Raw genomic sequence first — 18,830 nt, 5'->3', positions numbered from 1 at the left:
TTATATTTTTAAACTATATCTTTTTCCTAAAGTATAAAAAGAGCAAGACAGAAGTTTTTTGAGCAGCATAGCTAATATGCATGACTATCTCTTAATCTAACAGGAAAAAAAGGGAATTGGGCTCTAAATTTGAGAAATGTGAGGTAATAACAAAGTAAACACAGAGGGTGAAAACACTGCTTAACAACTATTTTAACAAACTCAGTTCAGTCTGAACAGCAATACAAAATAAAATGTATGTTAAAAAAACAATAGGAAAGCTGCTATGCAAAATATATCATTGGAACTAGAGTAGGCACATTATTTAAAAAGATAGACTTAGTAGTACAAATTTTGAAAAAAAAATGTTTAATTAAAAGAGGAAGTTCATGTTACAAAGCAAAAGTAAATGTCAATAGAAATCACTAAGCAAACAAGTGTCGCTAGAAATTGCTAATGTAGCAGATGGTGATCATGGAATGTCTATGGAGATTCTCAGCCATCCAGGTCATGGTTGCCCCAAAAGTGCTTTTTCAAGAGGCAACTGGACTTCCATGTTTTTCTTCAAAGACGTATTTCTTCTCATCCAAGAAGCTTCTTGAACTCTGACTCCATTCCCCACCATCCAGTCAGAGCTGAAGAAGCTTCTTGGATGAGAAGTGAAATGTCTTCAAAGAAAAACAAGAAAGTCCAATTGTCTCTTGAAAAAGCACATTTGGGACATGGAATTAGGATATAAAAGATTGTAAGTGAAACTTGCAATTTATTCCTGAAACTATACTCCTCTAGTTCAATAGTTTCCTTCTTTTTTTCTCTTATGTGTGTTTTGAGATTTTTTAAAACAGCAGGAAGAAAAATAAATCATTACCATATTTGCATTATATTTCGGGAACATGTCTACTAATAACATATCTAGATTCATGCCCCAACACATGCCAAATTAATAGAAATGCATCTGTTTCAATGAACACTATTTGCTTAAAAATACTGAATACCTGTGCTATGTTTCATATTCAATCATCAAAAGAAGAGGAAACAATATTGTCAAGATGTCCCCATGCTACCATTGTTAGATACAATTTTAGGGTTTAGGTTTAGGAAATCAGGTTTTTCCTTTAAGCTAAAGCCATATCCTTTGATGTGCAAAAACTAGCTTTTTCAGGAACAGCAATGAGAGTAATCAAACAATAGGACTCTATTCTAAAGTCCTTGATCAAAGCTAAGAAAGAAACAAACTTGATGGGAAAGGAGGAGATACAACATATTTTACAAAAGGCAAAGAAAGGGGTTCCTGGGACCATTAGCTACCTCAAGGTATATACATTTGCCACTTGAGGAATTTTTTCTAAGATGTCTTGTTTTTTCTCACATTTTAAAAAATGAAGCACACCAATGATTTGTTGCCTATCATACATTGAAATATATGTAATCACCTGTACTTTTCAAAGGTATTGGGTATTTTTCTCTCAAATTCAGGGACTAAGTTCATTCCAGCTCTATGCCAACTCAGGTGTTTGAGTTTTATGGGAAACACCATGGACAAGAAACAATATTAGGTATTGGTAATAATAGGTAGATTGGTTTGTACTGTACAATTAGATGAGGGTATCTTGTTGTTGTTGTTGTTGTTAGTTGCGAAGTCGTGTCCGACCCATCGCGACCCTATGGACAATGTTCCTCCAGGCCTTCCTGTCCTCTACTATCTTCTGGAGTCCATTTAAGCTCACGCCTACTGCTTCAGTGACTCCATCCAGCCACCTCATTCTCTGTCGTCCCCTTCTTCTATTGCCCTCAATCTTTCCCAGCATTAGGCTCTTCTCCAGTGAGTCCTTCCTTCTCATTAGGTGGCCAAAGTATTTGAGTTTTAGCTTCAGGATCTGGCCTTCTAAAGAGCAGTCAGGGTTGATCTCCTCTAGGACTGACCGGTTTGATCGCCTTGCAGTCCAAGGAACTCGCAGGAGTCTTCTCCAGCACCATAGTTCAAAGGCTTCAATTCTTTGGCGCTCAGCCTTTCTTATGGTCCAGCTTTCACTGCCATACATTGCAACTGGGAAGACCATAGCCTTGACTATACGCACTTTTGTTGACAGGGTGATGTCTCTGCTTTTTAGTGTGCTGTCTAGATTTGCCATGGCTTTCCTCCCAAGGAGCAAGCGTCTTTTAATTTCTTGGCTACAGTCCCCATCTGCAGTGATCTTGGAGCCCAGGAAAATAAAATCTGTCACTACCTCCATTTCTTCCCCATCTATTTGCCAGGAATTGAGAGGGCCAGATGCCATGATCTTGGTTTTCTTAATGTTTAATTTCAATCCAAGTTTTGCACTCTCCTTCTTCACCCGCAACAAGAGGCTCTTTAGTTCTTCTTCACTTTCTGCCATTAGAGTGGTATCATCTGCATATCTTAGGTTGTTGATGTTTCTTCCGGCAATCTTAATTCCAACTTTTGATTCATCTAGCCCTGCCTTTCTCATGATGTGCTCTGCATATAAGTTAAACAGGCAAGGCGACAGTATACAGCCTTGCCGGACTCCTTTCCCAATTTTGAACCAATCAGTGGTTCCGTGTCCAGTTCTCACTGTTGCTTCTTGGCCCGCATATAGATTTCTCAAGAGACAAATAAGATGGTCTGGTATGCCCATCTCTTTAAGGACTTGCCAGAGTTTGTTATGATCCACACAATCAAAGGCTTTAGCATAGTCAATGAAGCAGAAGTAGATGTTTTTCTGGAACTCTCTAGCTTTCTCCATGATCCAGCGTAAGTTAGCAATTTGATCTCTAGTTCCTCTGCCTCTTCGAAATCCTGCCTGTACTTCTGGTAGTTCTCGATCCACATACTGCTGGAGTCTAGCTTGTAGAATTTTAAGCATAACTTTACTAGCATGAGAAATGAGTGCAATGGTGCGATAGTTTGAACATTCTTTGGCACTGCCTTTCTTTGGAATTGGAATGTAAACTGATCTTTTCCAATCCTGTGGCCACTGTTGAGTTTTCCAAATTTGCTGGCAAATTGAGTGTAGCACTTTTACTGCATCGTCTTTTAAGATTTTGAATAGCTCAGCTGGAATACTGTCACCTCCACTAGCTTTGTTGTTGCTCAGCTTTTCTAAGGCCCACTTCACTTCACATTCTAGGATGTCTGGCTCGAGGTCAGTGACCACCTCATTGTGATTATCAGGGACGTTAAGCTCATTCTTGTATAGTTCTTCTGTGTAATTTTGCCACCTCTTCTTAATCTCTTCTGCCTCTGTTAGGTCCCTGCCATTTTGGTCCTTTATCATGCCCATTTTTGCATGAAACGTTCCTTTCATCTCTCCAATTTTCTTGAAAAGATCTCTGGTCCTCCCTATTCTATTGTTTTCTTCTATTTCTTTGCACTGTTCATTTAAGAAGGCATTCTTATCTCTTCTAGCTATTCTTTGGAATTCTGCATTTAATTGGGCATATCTTTCTTTTTCTCCCTTGCCTTTTGCTTCCCTCCTTTCCTCAGCTATTTGCAAAGCTTCCTCAGACAGCCATTTTGCTTTCTTGCATTTCTTTTTCTTTGGGATGGTTTTGGTTTCTACCTGTTGTACAATGTTGCGAACCTCTGTCCATAGTTCTTCAGGCACTCTGTCTATCAGATCCAATTCCTTAAATCTATTTGTCACCTCAACTGTATATTCAACAGGGATATGATTTAATTCATACCTGACTGGCCTAGCGCTTTTCCCTACTTTCTTTAATTTAAGCCTAAACTTTGCAACAAGAAGCTGATGGTCTGAGCCACAGTCAGCTCCTGGTCTTGTTTTTACTGACTGTATAGAGCTTCTCCATCTTTGGCTGCAGAGCATATAGTCAATCTGATTTCTGTGTTGACCGTCTGGTGATGTCCATGTGTAAAGCCGTCTCTTGGGTGGTTGGAAAAGAGTGTTTGCTATGACCATCGTATTCTCTTGACAAAATTCTATCAGCCTGTGCCCTGCTTCATTTTGTACTCCAAGGCCAAACTTGCCTGTTATTCCCGTTATCTTTTGGCTTCCTACTTTAGCATTCCAATCCCCCATGATGATAAGGACATCATTTTTGGGTGTTAGTTCTATAAGGTGCTGTAGGGCTTCATAGAACCGGTCAATTTCATCCTCTTCAGCACCGGTGGTTGGGGCATAGACTTGGACTACTGTGATATTGAATGGTTTGCCTTGGATTCGAACTGAGATCATTCTGTCATTTTGAGGATTGTATCCCAGTATTGCTTTTCCTATTTTTTTATTGACTATGAAGGCTACTCCATTTCTTCTGAGGGATTCTTGCCCGCAGTAGTATACCTGATGGTCATCTGAATTAAATTCACCCATTCCTGTCCATTTTAGTTCGCTGATACCTAAGATGTCAATGTTTAGTCTTGTCATCTCTTGTTTGACCACGTCCAGCTTTCCTTGATTCATGGATCTTACATTCCAGGTTCCTATGGAGAAAAAATCTTTACAGCATCGGACTTTCCTTTCACCACCAGACATATCCACAGCTGAGCGTCCTTTCGGCTTTGGCCCAGTCGCTTCATTCTTTCTGGCGCTACTAGTACTAGCCCTCTGCTCTTCCCCAGTAGCATATTGGACGCCTTCCGACCTGAGGGGCTCATCTTCCAGCGTCATATCGTTTTGCCTTTTAGTACTATCCATAGGGTTTTCATGGCAAAGATACTGGAGTGGTTTGCCATTTCCTTCTCCAGTGGATCACGTTTTGTCAGAACTCTCTGCTATGACCTTTCCGTCTTGGGTGGCCCTGCACGGCATAGCTCATAGCTTCATTGAATTACGCAAGTAAAGCACAGCCTCAGAGCCCTTATACAGCTTCTAGCTTATAAAAGATGATATATAAATAAATATCTTAGAATTTGGAATTTGTATTTTTTAAAAAATACAAGCTGAAACATAGACTGAATAAAATCTCAGGCACTGTATTTTTTTCATAATTTAAACAGCTGTTATTGATTCTATAATTAGGACGTTTTGAGGCCAGTGGTTTTTTTGTAAAAGAAAAAGGTGCCGGAACTCACACGTGTCATACAACCCGCCTTGCCTACCCTACAAGGTTCCATCCAAAAAAGGTGCTGGAAGTCCGTTCTGAGCGTTCTATGAGAAAAAAACCCTGTTTGAGGCAATAGGCTTACAAGAAAGCTTATCTTCATAATTTTACAAATGAAAATGTGTACATACACACAGAGAGAATGTGTTATATTTAATTTACTTTGTAAACAAAAGTTCCTACCAAAGGTACTAAGTAAGCCAAGTCAGTATATCGGCATAAGAATTAATACAATTCCAGGTCTGCAAAATGGGGTAAACAGAAAGATCAAGAGAGGAAAAAAGTAATATTTATATGTATATCTAAATACACTACCATGGGTATAGTTATAACACAATATCCAGAACACCACAGCATCCTGAAATTCTTACAATGATCAATTTTCATATACATGCATTTTTATAGTATTATATTTTCATGAACACATGCCTCCAAAAGTATAACATTCTCTTTCGCAAATCAATATGTCATTTTGATTTGATATCAGGTTTTCAAAAAAGAATACTTTTTCTTTTCTGAACACAAGCATAAAACCTTTTTATGTAATTTTTTTTAAAAAAAATCCTATTCAGTAATTTGAGGCAGTGAGCCAAAGAGCCAGTTTGGTGTAGTGGTTAAGGCATCAAACTAGAAACCAGGAGTTCCAGTCCTGCCTTAGGCACAACGTCAGTTGGGTAACCTTGGACTCTGTCTTAGCCTAAGGAAACAAGCAAGGGCAAACCACATCTGAAAAACCTTGCCAAGAAAACTGCAGGGACTTGTCCATGCAGTCCTCAAGAGTCAAGACTAACTCAAAGGTACAAAAATAAATAACATGAGGCAAATCATGTCTGCATATTTATGAATGATTACTGTCATAAAATTAATCTTTCATTTTTTTGCCTCTTGTAGAGACCACGCCAAAATGTATAATTGTATGGATATAACAAATAAGTGCAATAAATATTTTTTTTTCCAAGACAGAAAGAGCATTGATATTTTTATTGTGGGAAGGAGCTCTTGAGAACACCATGGATAGCAAAGAAAAAGAAATAATTTTCACTTCAGCTACAAACAATCAGAATCAATTTATCATATTGTGGATATTTTATGAGAAGACCCACGTCTTAGAAAGTCATTAATGGGAAAGGCATGAGAAAAGATAACAACCAGCAACAAGGTAGTTGCACTTGATTATAGCAGTGATAAGTACACCATTGGAGATGTGTAGGGTCAGGCTAGGGACATATCAACCTAGAGGAGGTCCATCAATATGGTTGCTAATAATCAACATCAACTTGATAACACCAAATCAATTTCTACTTTCAACACAGGAACTTAGTAATTATAGTTTAGCTGGGATGAGTTTATTTATCTTAAGTATGTTTTATTTTGAGTTATCCAAACATTGGAATCCATTATAAAGCCAATGAAAATAGTGCCAAGAGCCTTAATAAACACTGTTTTATGTCTAATATTGTTACAATTAACTGTCAGGAAAATTAATACCTTACAATGTACTACAGGTATTCATTTTCCAACCATTCATTCAGTGATTAAAGTTATGAATGGTACTGAATGAGAGTGACTTAAGACAGTCCTCAAAATTGCAGCTTCTGCAATGTCATGGTTGTGATTTGGGCATTTAGCAACTGGTTCACATTTACATTGGCTGTAGCATCCCGCAGGGACATGATTACCATTTGCAACCTTTCCTGCCACTTTCCCATGAACAGTCAATAGGGAAGTCAGCAGAAGGTTGCAAGTTGCTCGGGTAAGTTGTTCCCATTGCTTTTTCTACTGAGGAGGAGAGGAGCCTATGAGTGGGAAGATGAGTGCAGAGCCTGATTACTGCCCACACTGCACCAAGTCCCCCAGGTCTTGCCACACTTGTACCACAGAACATCTTCCCCCACCCAGTTGTACTAATTCCAATTCAATTATTGTTTTTAAGCAAGAACTACCTGTATATCGTTTGCTTTTAGTTACAAACAGTACAATTCTGGCTATCTGGCCTGGACTGAGGGGTTTTAATGATTTTAAATTGTGATTTTAACTTTTTGGGGCTATATTTAATTTAATTTTATTTTATTTTTATATTGTATTGTTTTTAAATTTTGCCCTGTAAACCGCCCTGAGTCCTTCGGGAATAGGGCGGTATATAAACCAAATAAATGAATGAATGAATGAATGAATGAATGAATGAATGAATGAATGAATGAATGAATAAATAAATAAATAAATAAATAAATTCTTTTAAAGCAACATTAGCAACAGTATCCTAACACAAATAAATGTAAATTTTACCATAGAAGAGACCGATCTGGCATCCTCCTCATAATTTACAACAGGTGGGGGCTCTTTCCCATCATTTTCTTGCACTTTTTGTTGAAGAAGTTCCTTCTGGGCTGCAAATTTGACTTCAGTGCATTTCAGCTGCTGAACAGTTTGCTTTAATTCTTCGAGAGCTTGCTTCTGGCTTAGCAGAAGCACAATGCTGAAAAGAACAACATCAAAATTATACTAAAAGTAAAATGGAAGCATTTATTTCATTTCTCAAGACAGTAATGGATAATATATCTTTAGCAGATTTAAGATTTTAACACTACATGGAGTTGAGTGGTTGTAATTGTCAGCTTGTTTCCTTCCCCCCCCCCCCAAAAAAAAGCTTTATTTGTAGAGCCTAATCTAAGGAAGAACAGGATAGGAAGCTGTTTAGGCTGCATTTAAAAATTAATGTGGATGAAGAAGTTAATAAATAACAATCTAAAGAAGAAATCCATGCAAATTTCCCAAATTCCATATTACTGAATTAAAGAAATACAGAGTTTAGTATCATTACACTCAATCAAAGGGAAAGGAAATAAATTATGCATTACAGACTCAATAGATAAACAATAAAAGAATTAAAGAAAAATAATGCTAGAAGTACTATAAGATTTTTAAAAAGAGTTTTACATTAGCTTTAAAATCAGTTATTAAATATACTCAATAATTCTAGACTTACAAAGAGGGTGCAATGAAGCATGATCTTAGCAAATGAGATACAGTGCATCATCTGGATCTCATTTTCATTCAAGAATCTTATATGAAGAACTTGGAAAATTAATTTTATGTATAATACACTGCTATGTCTGCCATTTACTCACTCAGATTTTCTTTCACAGATCTTAGAAGACTCTTCAATCTTCTTTTCTAATTCCAGAACTAGTTCCTCCTTATTTAGAAGTGTCTGCTGTGTCTGAATCAGTTCTTCTACTACAGTTTTTAACCTATGATTTAAATGAATACAAATATAATTTGTGACTATTTAGCAGCACTTTCTTTGTATTTCTCAATAGAAAAATTCTTTTTTCTCATAATTATCACATTTAGTTTTTCTTTGTATTATTTACTATTATTATTATATTTGTAAACTGGTTAAAGTGGTTAAATTAAAGAAACCTATAAATTTCATAAATAAAATGGAAGCTAAAAAGAATTTATACTTTATGTGGAATCTTTTCAGGCTGTCAACGTCCATCATCATTTACATTTTATGCTATTTTTTAAAAAAATATCAAGTACTTTCATAAAAAAGAGGTACAACAACAGGAACAATATTATGCTAAACATATTGCAAACAAACTAGAATTTAATGGGTTTCATTTTGAGATTATTATGCCTATAATATAGTTTCAAACAACATAAATGCAATAAAGCTCCACAAATACATTTTTACTACATATAAAAACAATCTTCTTTAGCTCATTGCATTTATTTATATGCTGTTGGGCCTTTTTTGTTATGAACTAATTATGTTCATTTAAATGTAGCAGAATTAATTTGCTATAGGGACAACAATTAACAGTTTAGAAACTTGTTATATGAAAACCATAACTGTCCTACAGTAATAATATAAATTCATTAATTCTTGATGACCAGTTTAAAAAAATGCATTACCCTTTTAAGATGTTTATACTAGCCTGAGAACATTTGAATTCTGAACTGCAGACCAAGAATAACCTTTCACTAAGAAAGTATCACTTACAATGGAAGAGTTGGAAGATTCACTAAGTCAGCTAACTGCACTGAGACACATTAATTTTCCCCAATCTGTCCAATACTAGGACAAAAGGTATCATCTATTATCTCAAGAATCTGAATAATACAGTAGCATAGAACAATGTCAAATTAAACAGAACATATTAATTTACTAGATTTATTAACTTAGCACTTCCAATTTTCTTTGCTTTCACTATTCATCAATAGAGGGATCATAACTAAAAACTCATATAACAGAACTTTTCCAGAGAACAATCTTTCATTTTCTATTTTATGCTACACATATCTTATTTCAAAGTTACTAGGTACAGTGCAGTATCTTCTTCCTCATACAGTCAAACAAAGAAAAGACAAGCTCTAATGGTGATTAGAAGTCTGGAAGTCTGAAAGCTTAGAACATGCTTCTTTTTATTACGAGAAATTATGATCACGGTGGCAAGACCTTTTAATAATTAAATCCTGTATTGAAAGTTGTGAGCAGAAGTTAATTTCACTTACAAACAGGAAATTATTAATTTTTCTTTTCAAGAATTTCACAGCAATGAGAAGTTCAGCAACTTCCTTGTACATCTTTTGGGAGATTATGGTCAACCCTGATGATGGTACAAAAATGAGAAACCTTCTTACATAAATGAAAGCAAGTTCTGCACATGCATAGGGGGAATGTAAGGTGCCATCATGCTATAACAAAAATTATTTGTCCACACGCTCCTACATGCAAAAATATATTTTCTGACATATAATTATTAGTCCCGTGGGAAGGAGAAAAAAAATAATGAACATGTTTACTTTGTTTCATAATATTCATATACTTTCCTAATACACAGATTCCAGATGGTCTATCATTCAAAATTTAACCCAAATCATACCACCCTCATCTACATTAAAATAATCATAGTTCCAAACTAGATAATTGTGTATCATTCCTCATCCTGGGCCAAAGGCTTGTTGAACAAAAAAAATCTTTAGTGACTTTCAAAGTATCACAAGAAAAAGGACAAAGTTCATCTTTGGGCTGACTGCCACAGAAATTTCTGATTCACATTCCCTTTCTTGTGGCAGTTGAAAATTTCGGGTATGCTTTCTAGATGTATGGACTGAAGACAAAATAATGTTTAATTAAGGCTGACTCTTACGTGTCCCAACAATGTGCCAGGCCTTTACAGTTAGTGGTACTTTGAATTTTGAACTGGCCACCAAAACTTACTGGTAACAGGTCCAAACAGGTACATGAAAATCCCCAGTAGTGTCTCCAGTCATTTGCTACATTTGAGCCAGCTGCAGGTTCTGAGTCATTACTAAAGGCAACCTGGTATGGTTTGCAAATGTGTGCTGATCAGTGCAACAGTTACAATTACCAAGTATTTGGGCTCCAAAGGGTGCTATAACAAAAATGGATAAAAGTCTCCTTCCAACAACCCCAGTGATTATGCTGAACATGGCTGTTGATTCCATTGACAAAATGCATAAAACAGATGTTTTACTGTTTTTATTATCACTGGGTAGACCCAAACGGCCACATTTGGGTCTCATTTTTTATTTTATATCACCATTGATTCCAACATTTTTTCACTTCCTTTCACTCCTGAAGCTCCTCCGATAACTGGAGAACAGAAGGAATTGGCAGCTAGATTGGGTGATTAGAACAATCTCATCTAGCATGTGGACCACCTCAACGTAATGGAAATTAACAAGGCATAATAATAAACTCTTAAATTACATTTAGACTTCTACTGTTCATATTCAAAATCAGACATAACCATCACCACTTTTTCTTTTCTCTATAATCTACTACCTATTATAAATAAATCATCCAGAGCCTACCTGTTTATTAAGTAAAGCAAGGGCTCCTCTTCAATTTTCTCACTCAAAGGGGATCCTTGCAGCATATCAGCCAAGAACTCTAATATTATAGCCCATCGGCAATCCACAAGCTATGTTTTCAAATAAAGCCCTCAACTGTTTATTTCATTATTTCTCTCTCTTTCCTCCAGCCATCATCAAACAAGTATTTAGGAACCTGTTGCCATAACAGCTTCCAGTCTTCTACTCTTCTGGCTTCTGCTACAAACCTTGCAAACAATTCTCTACTCTTTGTCCTGGTCTCTACCATTCTCACTGATCTTTGCCAGGATATTGTTCCAGCTACAAATGTTACAGAATTTTTCTTGATGGGCTAGCTCCTTGCCTCTCCTGTGACTGCCTGATCAACAACGGCAGTTATCACTCTGTTCTCTCTTTCTTCTGCAGCTGTCTCTGCAAAACATAAACCAGCAGCAACTTTGCTTACTCTTCATAGCCTCTGCCATTATCCAGAGTCAACTCCAGTTGGCTTGCCTCCCCAACTGGATATAGGTCCAATATGTCTCATCTTATTTTCACTACCCTTAGCTTTTCCCTTCCCAACATCCCATATCCCATTCAACATCTTCTAATTTAACCTTCCAACATATTATTTAACATCCAACAGCTTCTCACTACGAGTTAGTTTTTACATATGGTACAGCTGGTTATTGTCAAAACAAAACAGACAACCTGGACCTTCCTGTAAAACAAGAGTGCTATCCAGGACATTACATAATTCAAACAGGCGAGATATAAAAATATGAAGGTTGATTTCACGATATATAAGACACTATTTTGATACAAAGTGCTCCAGTTTTAGATGCATTTTTGTTGCATCATTTCTATGGGCACATGTTCTTCTTGATGTGTGGAAATTGCTGTGTCACAGAGTTCTCTTCCCAGATACTGTAAAACCTTGATTTAATAGAATCCCATTTAGCAGACTTCAAGTGCAATAAATCAAATTTCATTCAGATCTTTTCTCTAAATAGCAGATGTCCACTGTCTGAAATAAATTGATGCAAATGACACAATTGGTGACATTTGCATAATGACATCATTATGAAATGCCCTACGTAGTCCTGATGATGAACTTTAATATTAAATGGACATTGAAGAGTAACAGAACTCCCTCTTCCTAAGTGGGAGTTTCACTGTCATTATTCTCCAATTTTCTCTAAAGTAGCCATCATCCAGCCACAACCTTACACAATTCTTTTATGTAATTCTTTGCAAAAGTATACAGACCCACATTTCTGAAAACTTAAATTAAGAAAGTAAAATAATTTTGGACAGCACAACCAATTTGATTTATATTGCATTTTGTATACAACCTGGTCATTGAAAAATGGGGAGACAGAGACAGAGAATGGCTATAAATTTCTTATAAAATATTTTATATTACATAGATCATTCCTGATTCAGCACAGTTTTTATATCCTACACCACAGGTCTGCAACCCGCGGCTCTGGAGCCGCATGCGGCTCTTTCAGCCGTCTCTTGCGGCTCCCATCCTCTACCATGTGCAGTCCAAAAAAAAAAAAGTGGGACTAAAAAATCAACCAATCAATTCAAATATGCAGGGTAGGTGCATATCTCGCCTTGGCTCCACTCTTCAGTCAAACCCTGTTCTGCGCATGCGCACATGTACGCGCATGTGCACACATTTTTTGCGGCTCCCAGTTTTTCCTTTTGTGAGGGAACCGGTTCCGAGTGGCTCTTTCACTGTTTCAGGTTGCTGACCCCTGTCCTACACAGACAAAATTGAGATGGAAAAAAGAGGCTAAATTACTTACATAGTTTGCAAAGCTTCAGCTGTCAAATTATTCCACATAATCTCATTGGCTTGAAGATTTTCATTTTCTTCTAATAATGATGTATCAAATTCTATTTCTTGTTGTTCAATATCTGATGTCCTTTAGTTAAAAAAAAGCAATAATAACACAAGTGTAAGGCACTTCTTTTTTAAAACCACTTGGCTGCCATTTTTAAGAATCTACTCAAAGAATTGATGAGCTCCTAGGATTATCCTTCCTCAGGAGAAAGGGGGAAAAAAGAAATTATTCAAAATTGTGGTTGCAGTGAGTAACAAACTTCCATCACTGATCGCTATATTAGGAAGGTTAATTATAAGTTAAGATACATTGGTCCTGCAGTTATAATAATTTAAGATTAGTTGAATAACCCATACTGCTTTACAGTTACACAGTACTTTCTGGCATAACTATGCCATACCATGTAAATGTTCAAAATCTACTCTCATTTTATTTCTCTCCCCCTCTCCCATCTGTTTTTTGTTATATGCTGTAATGGTTTCTTATTCATTCATTCATTCATTCATTCATTCATTCATTCATTCATTCATTCTCTGCTGGAGATGGGTGGCTAAGAAATTTATCTAAAAGTATGAAAGTTCTGGATATGAAATCAAAAGCGAAGATTCCTCCACTTCAGTCTGCTAGAGTAAATCACATTTAGATTTTTCAAATGAAAAGAAGTCAACTACTGCAAAATATACTCTTTTTACTGCTTCAGTATATTAGAATTCTGTTACCTCTTCTGTGAAATTCCAAATGGAGCAACAGATTTCTAGCAAAGAACTGCAGTGGCAGAAGGAAGGAACTGTTAAGAGAACCAGACTGCTTCTAAATTATTACAAATAGAGCACCCATTCTTGCTAGAAATGTTCTGCCATTCTAAATTAAAACTGATTTTCTTTACATATATAGCACATTTATCATTACATACTAAAAAGTAAATTCTGTAACAATAAAAATATAGTAGCCATAAATAACATTATGTCTTGAGACATATATTTTATATTTAAAAGAATTATTTCTTTAAAATAGCAAACAAGTAAAAAGTGAATTTTATTGAATTGCTAAAATAATTGCCTCAAGTAATAATCATGCAGTTTAATAGTCCTGCATGTTCTTTTAAAATCTATGCATCAGTAATTGTAGCACCCAAACTTTCTAATCTGTATGTCATAATCAACAAATCTCAGTCCATATACAGTAGCAAAATATCTGAAGAAATACTAAAAAGTTATTAATAGAATTTTTTGCAGATTACAATAGGAATACTGCACAGATTTAATTAGCTACAATTTACTACATCTGATGTAAATATGTGCATTGAAGAATTTATATGAAAGAGCTACTTAATGTAGGTTATATGAAAGAGCTACTTAATGTAGGTTAAGAACCTACATTAGGTCTTATCTCGCTGCGATGAGGGAGGCGAGGTGTAATTACTTCTCCACCCTCATCGCGTCCGCAGATAATCGCCCGGCCGCCTTGTTTAGGGTGACTCGCTCCCTTCTTAATCAGGAGGTGAGGGAGGATCCCTTGCAGGGTCGTGCCGAGGAGTTTGGTCAACATCTGTCGGATAAAATCGCTCGGATTCGGACCGGTTTGGACTCCAGCTGGGCAGAGTCTGACGATCAGGACACGGGCGGTCTTGTCAATGTTATCTGGGAGGAGTTTGATTCTGTGACCCCTGATGAAGTGGACAGGATTATGGGGAAGCTGAGTTCCACCACATGTTTATTGGACCCGTGCCCTTCTTGGCTGGTTTATGCAGCTAGGGAGAGGACACGAGGCTGGCTCCAGGCGGTTATATCTGCTTCTTTGAGTGAGGGTTGTTTCCCCACCATCTTGAAGGAGGCGGTGGTGAGACCTCTCCTCAAGAAGCCTGCCTTGGACCCAGCTGTATTGAACAACTTTCGTCCAGTCTCCAACCTTCGCTTTCTTGCGAAGGTTGTTGAGAGTGTGGTGGCGCATCAGCTCCCTCTGGTCCTGGATGAAGCGGATTATCTGGACCCTTACCAATCGGGTTTCAGGCCCGGGCACAGCACGGAGACGGCATTGGTCGCTCTGGTGAATGATCTCTGGAGGGCTCGGGATAGGGGGTATTCCTCTGTCCTAGTCCTATTAGACCTCTCGGCGGCTTTCGATACCATCGACCATGGTATCCTGCTGCAGCGTCTCAGGGGATTGGGAGTGGGAGGCACGGTTTTTCAGTGGTTCTCCTATCTCCTGGGACGCTCGCAGTCGGTGTTGGCAGGGGGGCAGAGGTCGACCCCTAGGACTCTCGCTTGTGGAGTTCCTCAGGGGTCGGTCCTCTCGCCTCTCCTGTTCAACATCTATATGAAACCGCTGGGTGAGATCATTCGTGGTTTTGGAGTTGGGTATCATCAATATGCTGATGATACCCAACTTTTTATTTCGACCCCAAACCACCCCAGTGATGCCCTCGCTGTGATGTCCCGTTGCCTGGAGGCGGTTCGGGTCTGGATGGGGAGGAACAGACTTCAACTCAACCCTGACAAGACTGAGTGGCTGTACATTCCGGCTTCCCGAGACACCTGGGATGTTCCACCTCTTTCTATGGGGGGTGAGCTTTTACCCCCTGTGGATAGGGCTCGCAACTTGGGAGTCCTCCTAGATTCACGACTCACTTTGGAGGATCACATAGTGGCCGTGACTAGGGGGGCTTTTGCCCAGGTTCGCCTGGTGCGCCAGTTGCGGCCCTATCTGGACCGGGAGGCCTTGTGTACGGTCACTCATGCGCTCGTGACCTCTCGCCTAGACTACTGTAACGCTCTCTACATGGGACTTCCCTTGAAGACTACTCGGAGGCTCCAACTGGTACAGAATGCGGCCGCGAGAGTTGTCTTGGGAGTTTCCCGGTACTCCCATGTTACACCTTTGCTCCGTGAGCTGCATTGGTTACCAGTTGTCTTCCGGGTAAGGTTCAAGGTTTTGGTTATGATCTTTAAGTCCCTACATGGCATGGGTCCGCGATACCTCGAGGACCACCTGCTGCCGGCGTCGACTCCCCTCCGCCCTGTGCGCGCCCACAGAGAGGGCCTCCTCAGGGTGCCTCCTGTCAGGGAATGTCGACTGGTGGCCCCCAGGGGGAGGGCCTTCTCTGTGGGTGCTCCGGCGTTATGGAACCAACTGCCGGTTGAGCTCCGGATGGCATCAGACCTCCGATCCTTCCGTCGCGGGTTGAAGACCCATTTATTTGAACTAGCGGGTCTGGCCTGATGGGGGTACTTGGGTTTTTTATAGGTTTGTTTTATTATTCTGGTTTTAACTTGGGCATTAATTTAATTATCTTTTAATGTTTGTACTGTTGTTTATATTTATGCCCTGTGAACCGCCCTGAGTCCCTTTGGGAGAAGGGCGGTATAAAAATCTCAATAAAAAAAATCTTACTTGTAACAGTTGAGCAATTTAAATCACACAGATCACTTTGTTATTACATGGACTTATTTCTATAAGCACAGTTACTATGTACTGCATTGTAAAGAATATACTTATATCAATGTAACTACCTCGAATCCCATGTGTGAGTAGGCGGCAATATAAATTTTCTAAATAAATAAATAAAATACTTATTGTGCAGTAAAACACCACCACCAATATTTTACCTGTGAGTTTCTATGAAACTACTGTACTCTGAACCAGGGTCTAATTCTTCAACAGATATCTGGATCTCTTTATGAACATTCACTAGTTCTTCTGTCACAAGACTGGTGATCTGACTGTATTCTTCTAAGATTCCTTTCCTGCAAAAAATACCATGAAAACATATTCAAAATGTATTTTAAACAATGTATAAAGTATAAATGTATAACCATTGAATCAAGATGATTTAAAGCAATGCAATTTAAGTCCCAGTTTTGTGCAGGAAAATAAATTAATGTATATATAATAAGTTATCCAACTATTTTTAAACTTAATTTCTTTAATATATTACAGTGCCAATATGTTTTATTGTTAATAGCTTTTTTTAACATTCAGTAGAAATTAGGTAAAGGTAAAGGTTCCCCCGCACATGCGTGCTAGTCGTTTCCGACTCTAGGGGCCGGTGCTCATCTCCGTTTCAAAGCCGAAGAGCCAGCGCTTGTCCGAGGACATCTCCGTGGTCATGTGGCCGGCATGACTAGACGCCAAAGGCGCACGGAACGCTGTTACCTTCCCACCGGAGTGGTCCCTATTTTTCTACTTGCATTTTTACGTGCTTTCGAACTGTTAGGTTGGCAGAAGCTGGGACGAGTAACAGGCGCTCACTCTGTTACGCGGCACTCGGGATTCGACCCGCCAAACTGCCGACCTTCCGATCGACAAGCTCAGCGTCCTAACCCACTGAGCCACCGCGTCCCTTTCAGTAGAAATTACCTTACTATAATTCACATTTGTTAGTTCATGTCCTGCCTTTTGGGATGATAGAGACCGGTCTTGGCTGCCATCTATGTAACATTCTTTCAGATATTCAAAGAGTACTCTTATCTATTCTTCAACTGAATATTTTCAACTTCTTTTCGTAGGGTTTAATTTTCTTTTCTGTGATCAACTTTGATGGCCCTCTCTCTACTTATTCAAGGTTGCCTTTATTTCAAATGAGGTACCCCAAACTTCTGCATGCCTATGTTAGAGAACCCTTCAAATGATCAGGATACTTGGTACCAGTAGTACATGCAGTTCATTCTTCATGAAACTTCTACTTCGACTATTCATATTTGAGAGTTGAGCTTATCTGCCCATTAATGCCTAGCAGCCTGTGACATTATGGTGCTTGATCATATGTAAATCCAAATGAATTGATAGGCTTTATTCTCAGGCAAGTGTTCATCTTGGTTTAGAACCTTAGGAAGAAAAATACGAGAGATCTGCACAATATTTTTATTGTACTTATTTTGATCAGGGCAAGACTGAAAGTTAACCATTTGTCTTATAGACTAAGCTCTGCTCTTTTGCTCAGGATCTTTCAAATGCAGTACTTCGGCTAAGGAATATACTACCTACATTTGGACATTGTCTTTGCCTGGCAAGGCACCAATGCATATCTGATTCTCAATTAAAAGAATATTACTATAATTTTAAATGAAAAGCTCACATCTACAAAGCAAGAGTGCCATCTCCACATAATCTTTACTTCCAAGATTATCAATGGGCCTTAAAAAATAAAGCCAGTAGATAATTGATCACTGCTTTGATGGAAGGTATGCCTATCTTTTAAGAAAAAGATAAAGATGCACTGGAAAATGAGTTAGTTGTATCCTGGAGAGATAATGATTGGGGGGTGGGGGTGGGAATCAACACTTTCCTCCTAGAAAATAGGACTGAATGATTTTATATTTGTCCCAATTTTTCTATACCAGATGAGGGCAATAGATTATAATCTATTTTTAAAAGTCTGTTTGATATTTTAAGGGAAACTTAACATGCCATGTCCACTTATTCTAAATAAGTCACAAATATTAATGAACCTTTTAAATACCTCAGGCAAGGGAGCAGTTACTTTATAGTATTTTAGTCAGTGTAATTTGCCTGTTTTTAATTTTCTTCATCACATTACTGATGTGAAAAACAGTTCAAGTGTACAGCTAAAACTGTTCTATTTTTCTTCTCTTGTTTTTCAGACCACAGATGATGTACTGAATGAATATACAGTATCTCCCTTATTTTTCCTCATCTGACTGTTTTGTTACATTGAAGGAGAAACTACATGAATGAATAACTCTTTATCTCACATAAACTAGTAATAATCTACTTGGTGTAATCTATTCTAATTAAGAGACTTACTGCAGTTTCAGCACAATAACTTTGAAAAAATGTGAAAGAATACAATTATACTCAATATATTGTATATTATTATCTTCATGCAGCATAACATTTTCCAAGACATTTAAAAAGAGATAATAATTCCAACATAAATATGGTCACTAACATAAAAAACAGCCAGTGCCCTAAAATAATATCTCTTTATGGTTTCTGAAGAACCCAATATTTTAAAATCTTTCATAATATATAATAGAAATTTTCATAATATATAATGGAAAATATGGGGCAAGGATAGAGTAACTATCCTTTTATTTCACATAAACAAGTCCAACAAACACAATT

The 18,830-nt window shown here is 37.8% G+C and overlaps 1 protein-coding gene across 2 annotated transcripts in view; it reads right to left on the bottom strand.

The window, feature by feature from the left end:
* FER (FER tyrosine kinase) overlaps positions 1-18,830 on the bottom strand; it is a 144,131-nt gene that overhangs the window by 101,777 nt on the left and 23,524 nt on the right. The window contains exons 7-10 of one of the 2 annotated variants that reach the window (XM_081317517.1): positions 16,352-16,489; positions 12,708-12,827; positions 8,172-8,294; positions 7,330-7,519 (exon numbers count right to left, since the gene is read on the bottom strand). In XM_081317517.1, the coding sequence (XP_081173643.1) occupies positions 7,330-7,519; positions 8,172-8,294; positions 12,708-12,827; positions 16,352-16,489 (571 nt within the window). Of the gene's footprint in view, positions 1-7,329; positions 7,520-8,171; positions 8,295-12,707; positions 12,828-16,351; positions 16,490-18,830 lie in introns of those variants that run through there. The other variant, XR_014025096.1, reaches the window with a different exon arrangement.

Source organism: Vipera berus, assembly GCF_964194415.1.
Source record: "Vipera berus genome assembly, chromosome: 2".
NCBI lineage: Eukaryota > Metazoa > Chordata > Lepidosauria > Squamata > Viperidae > Vipera > Vipera berus.
Note: the sequence above shows the minus strand (reverse complement) of the source record. Positions and strands in the feature narration are given on the sequence as shown.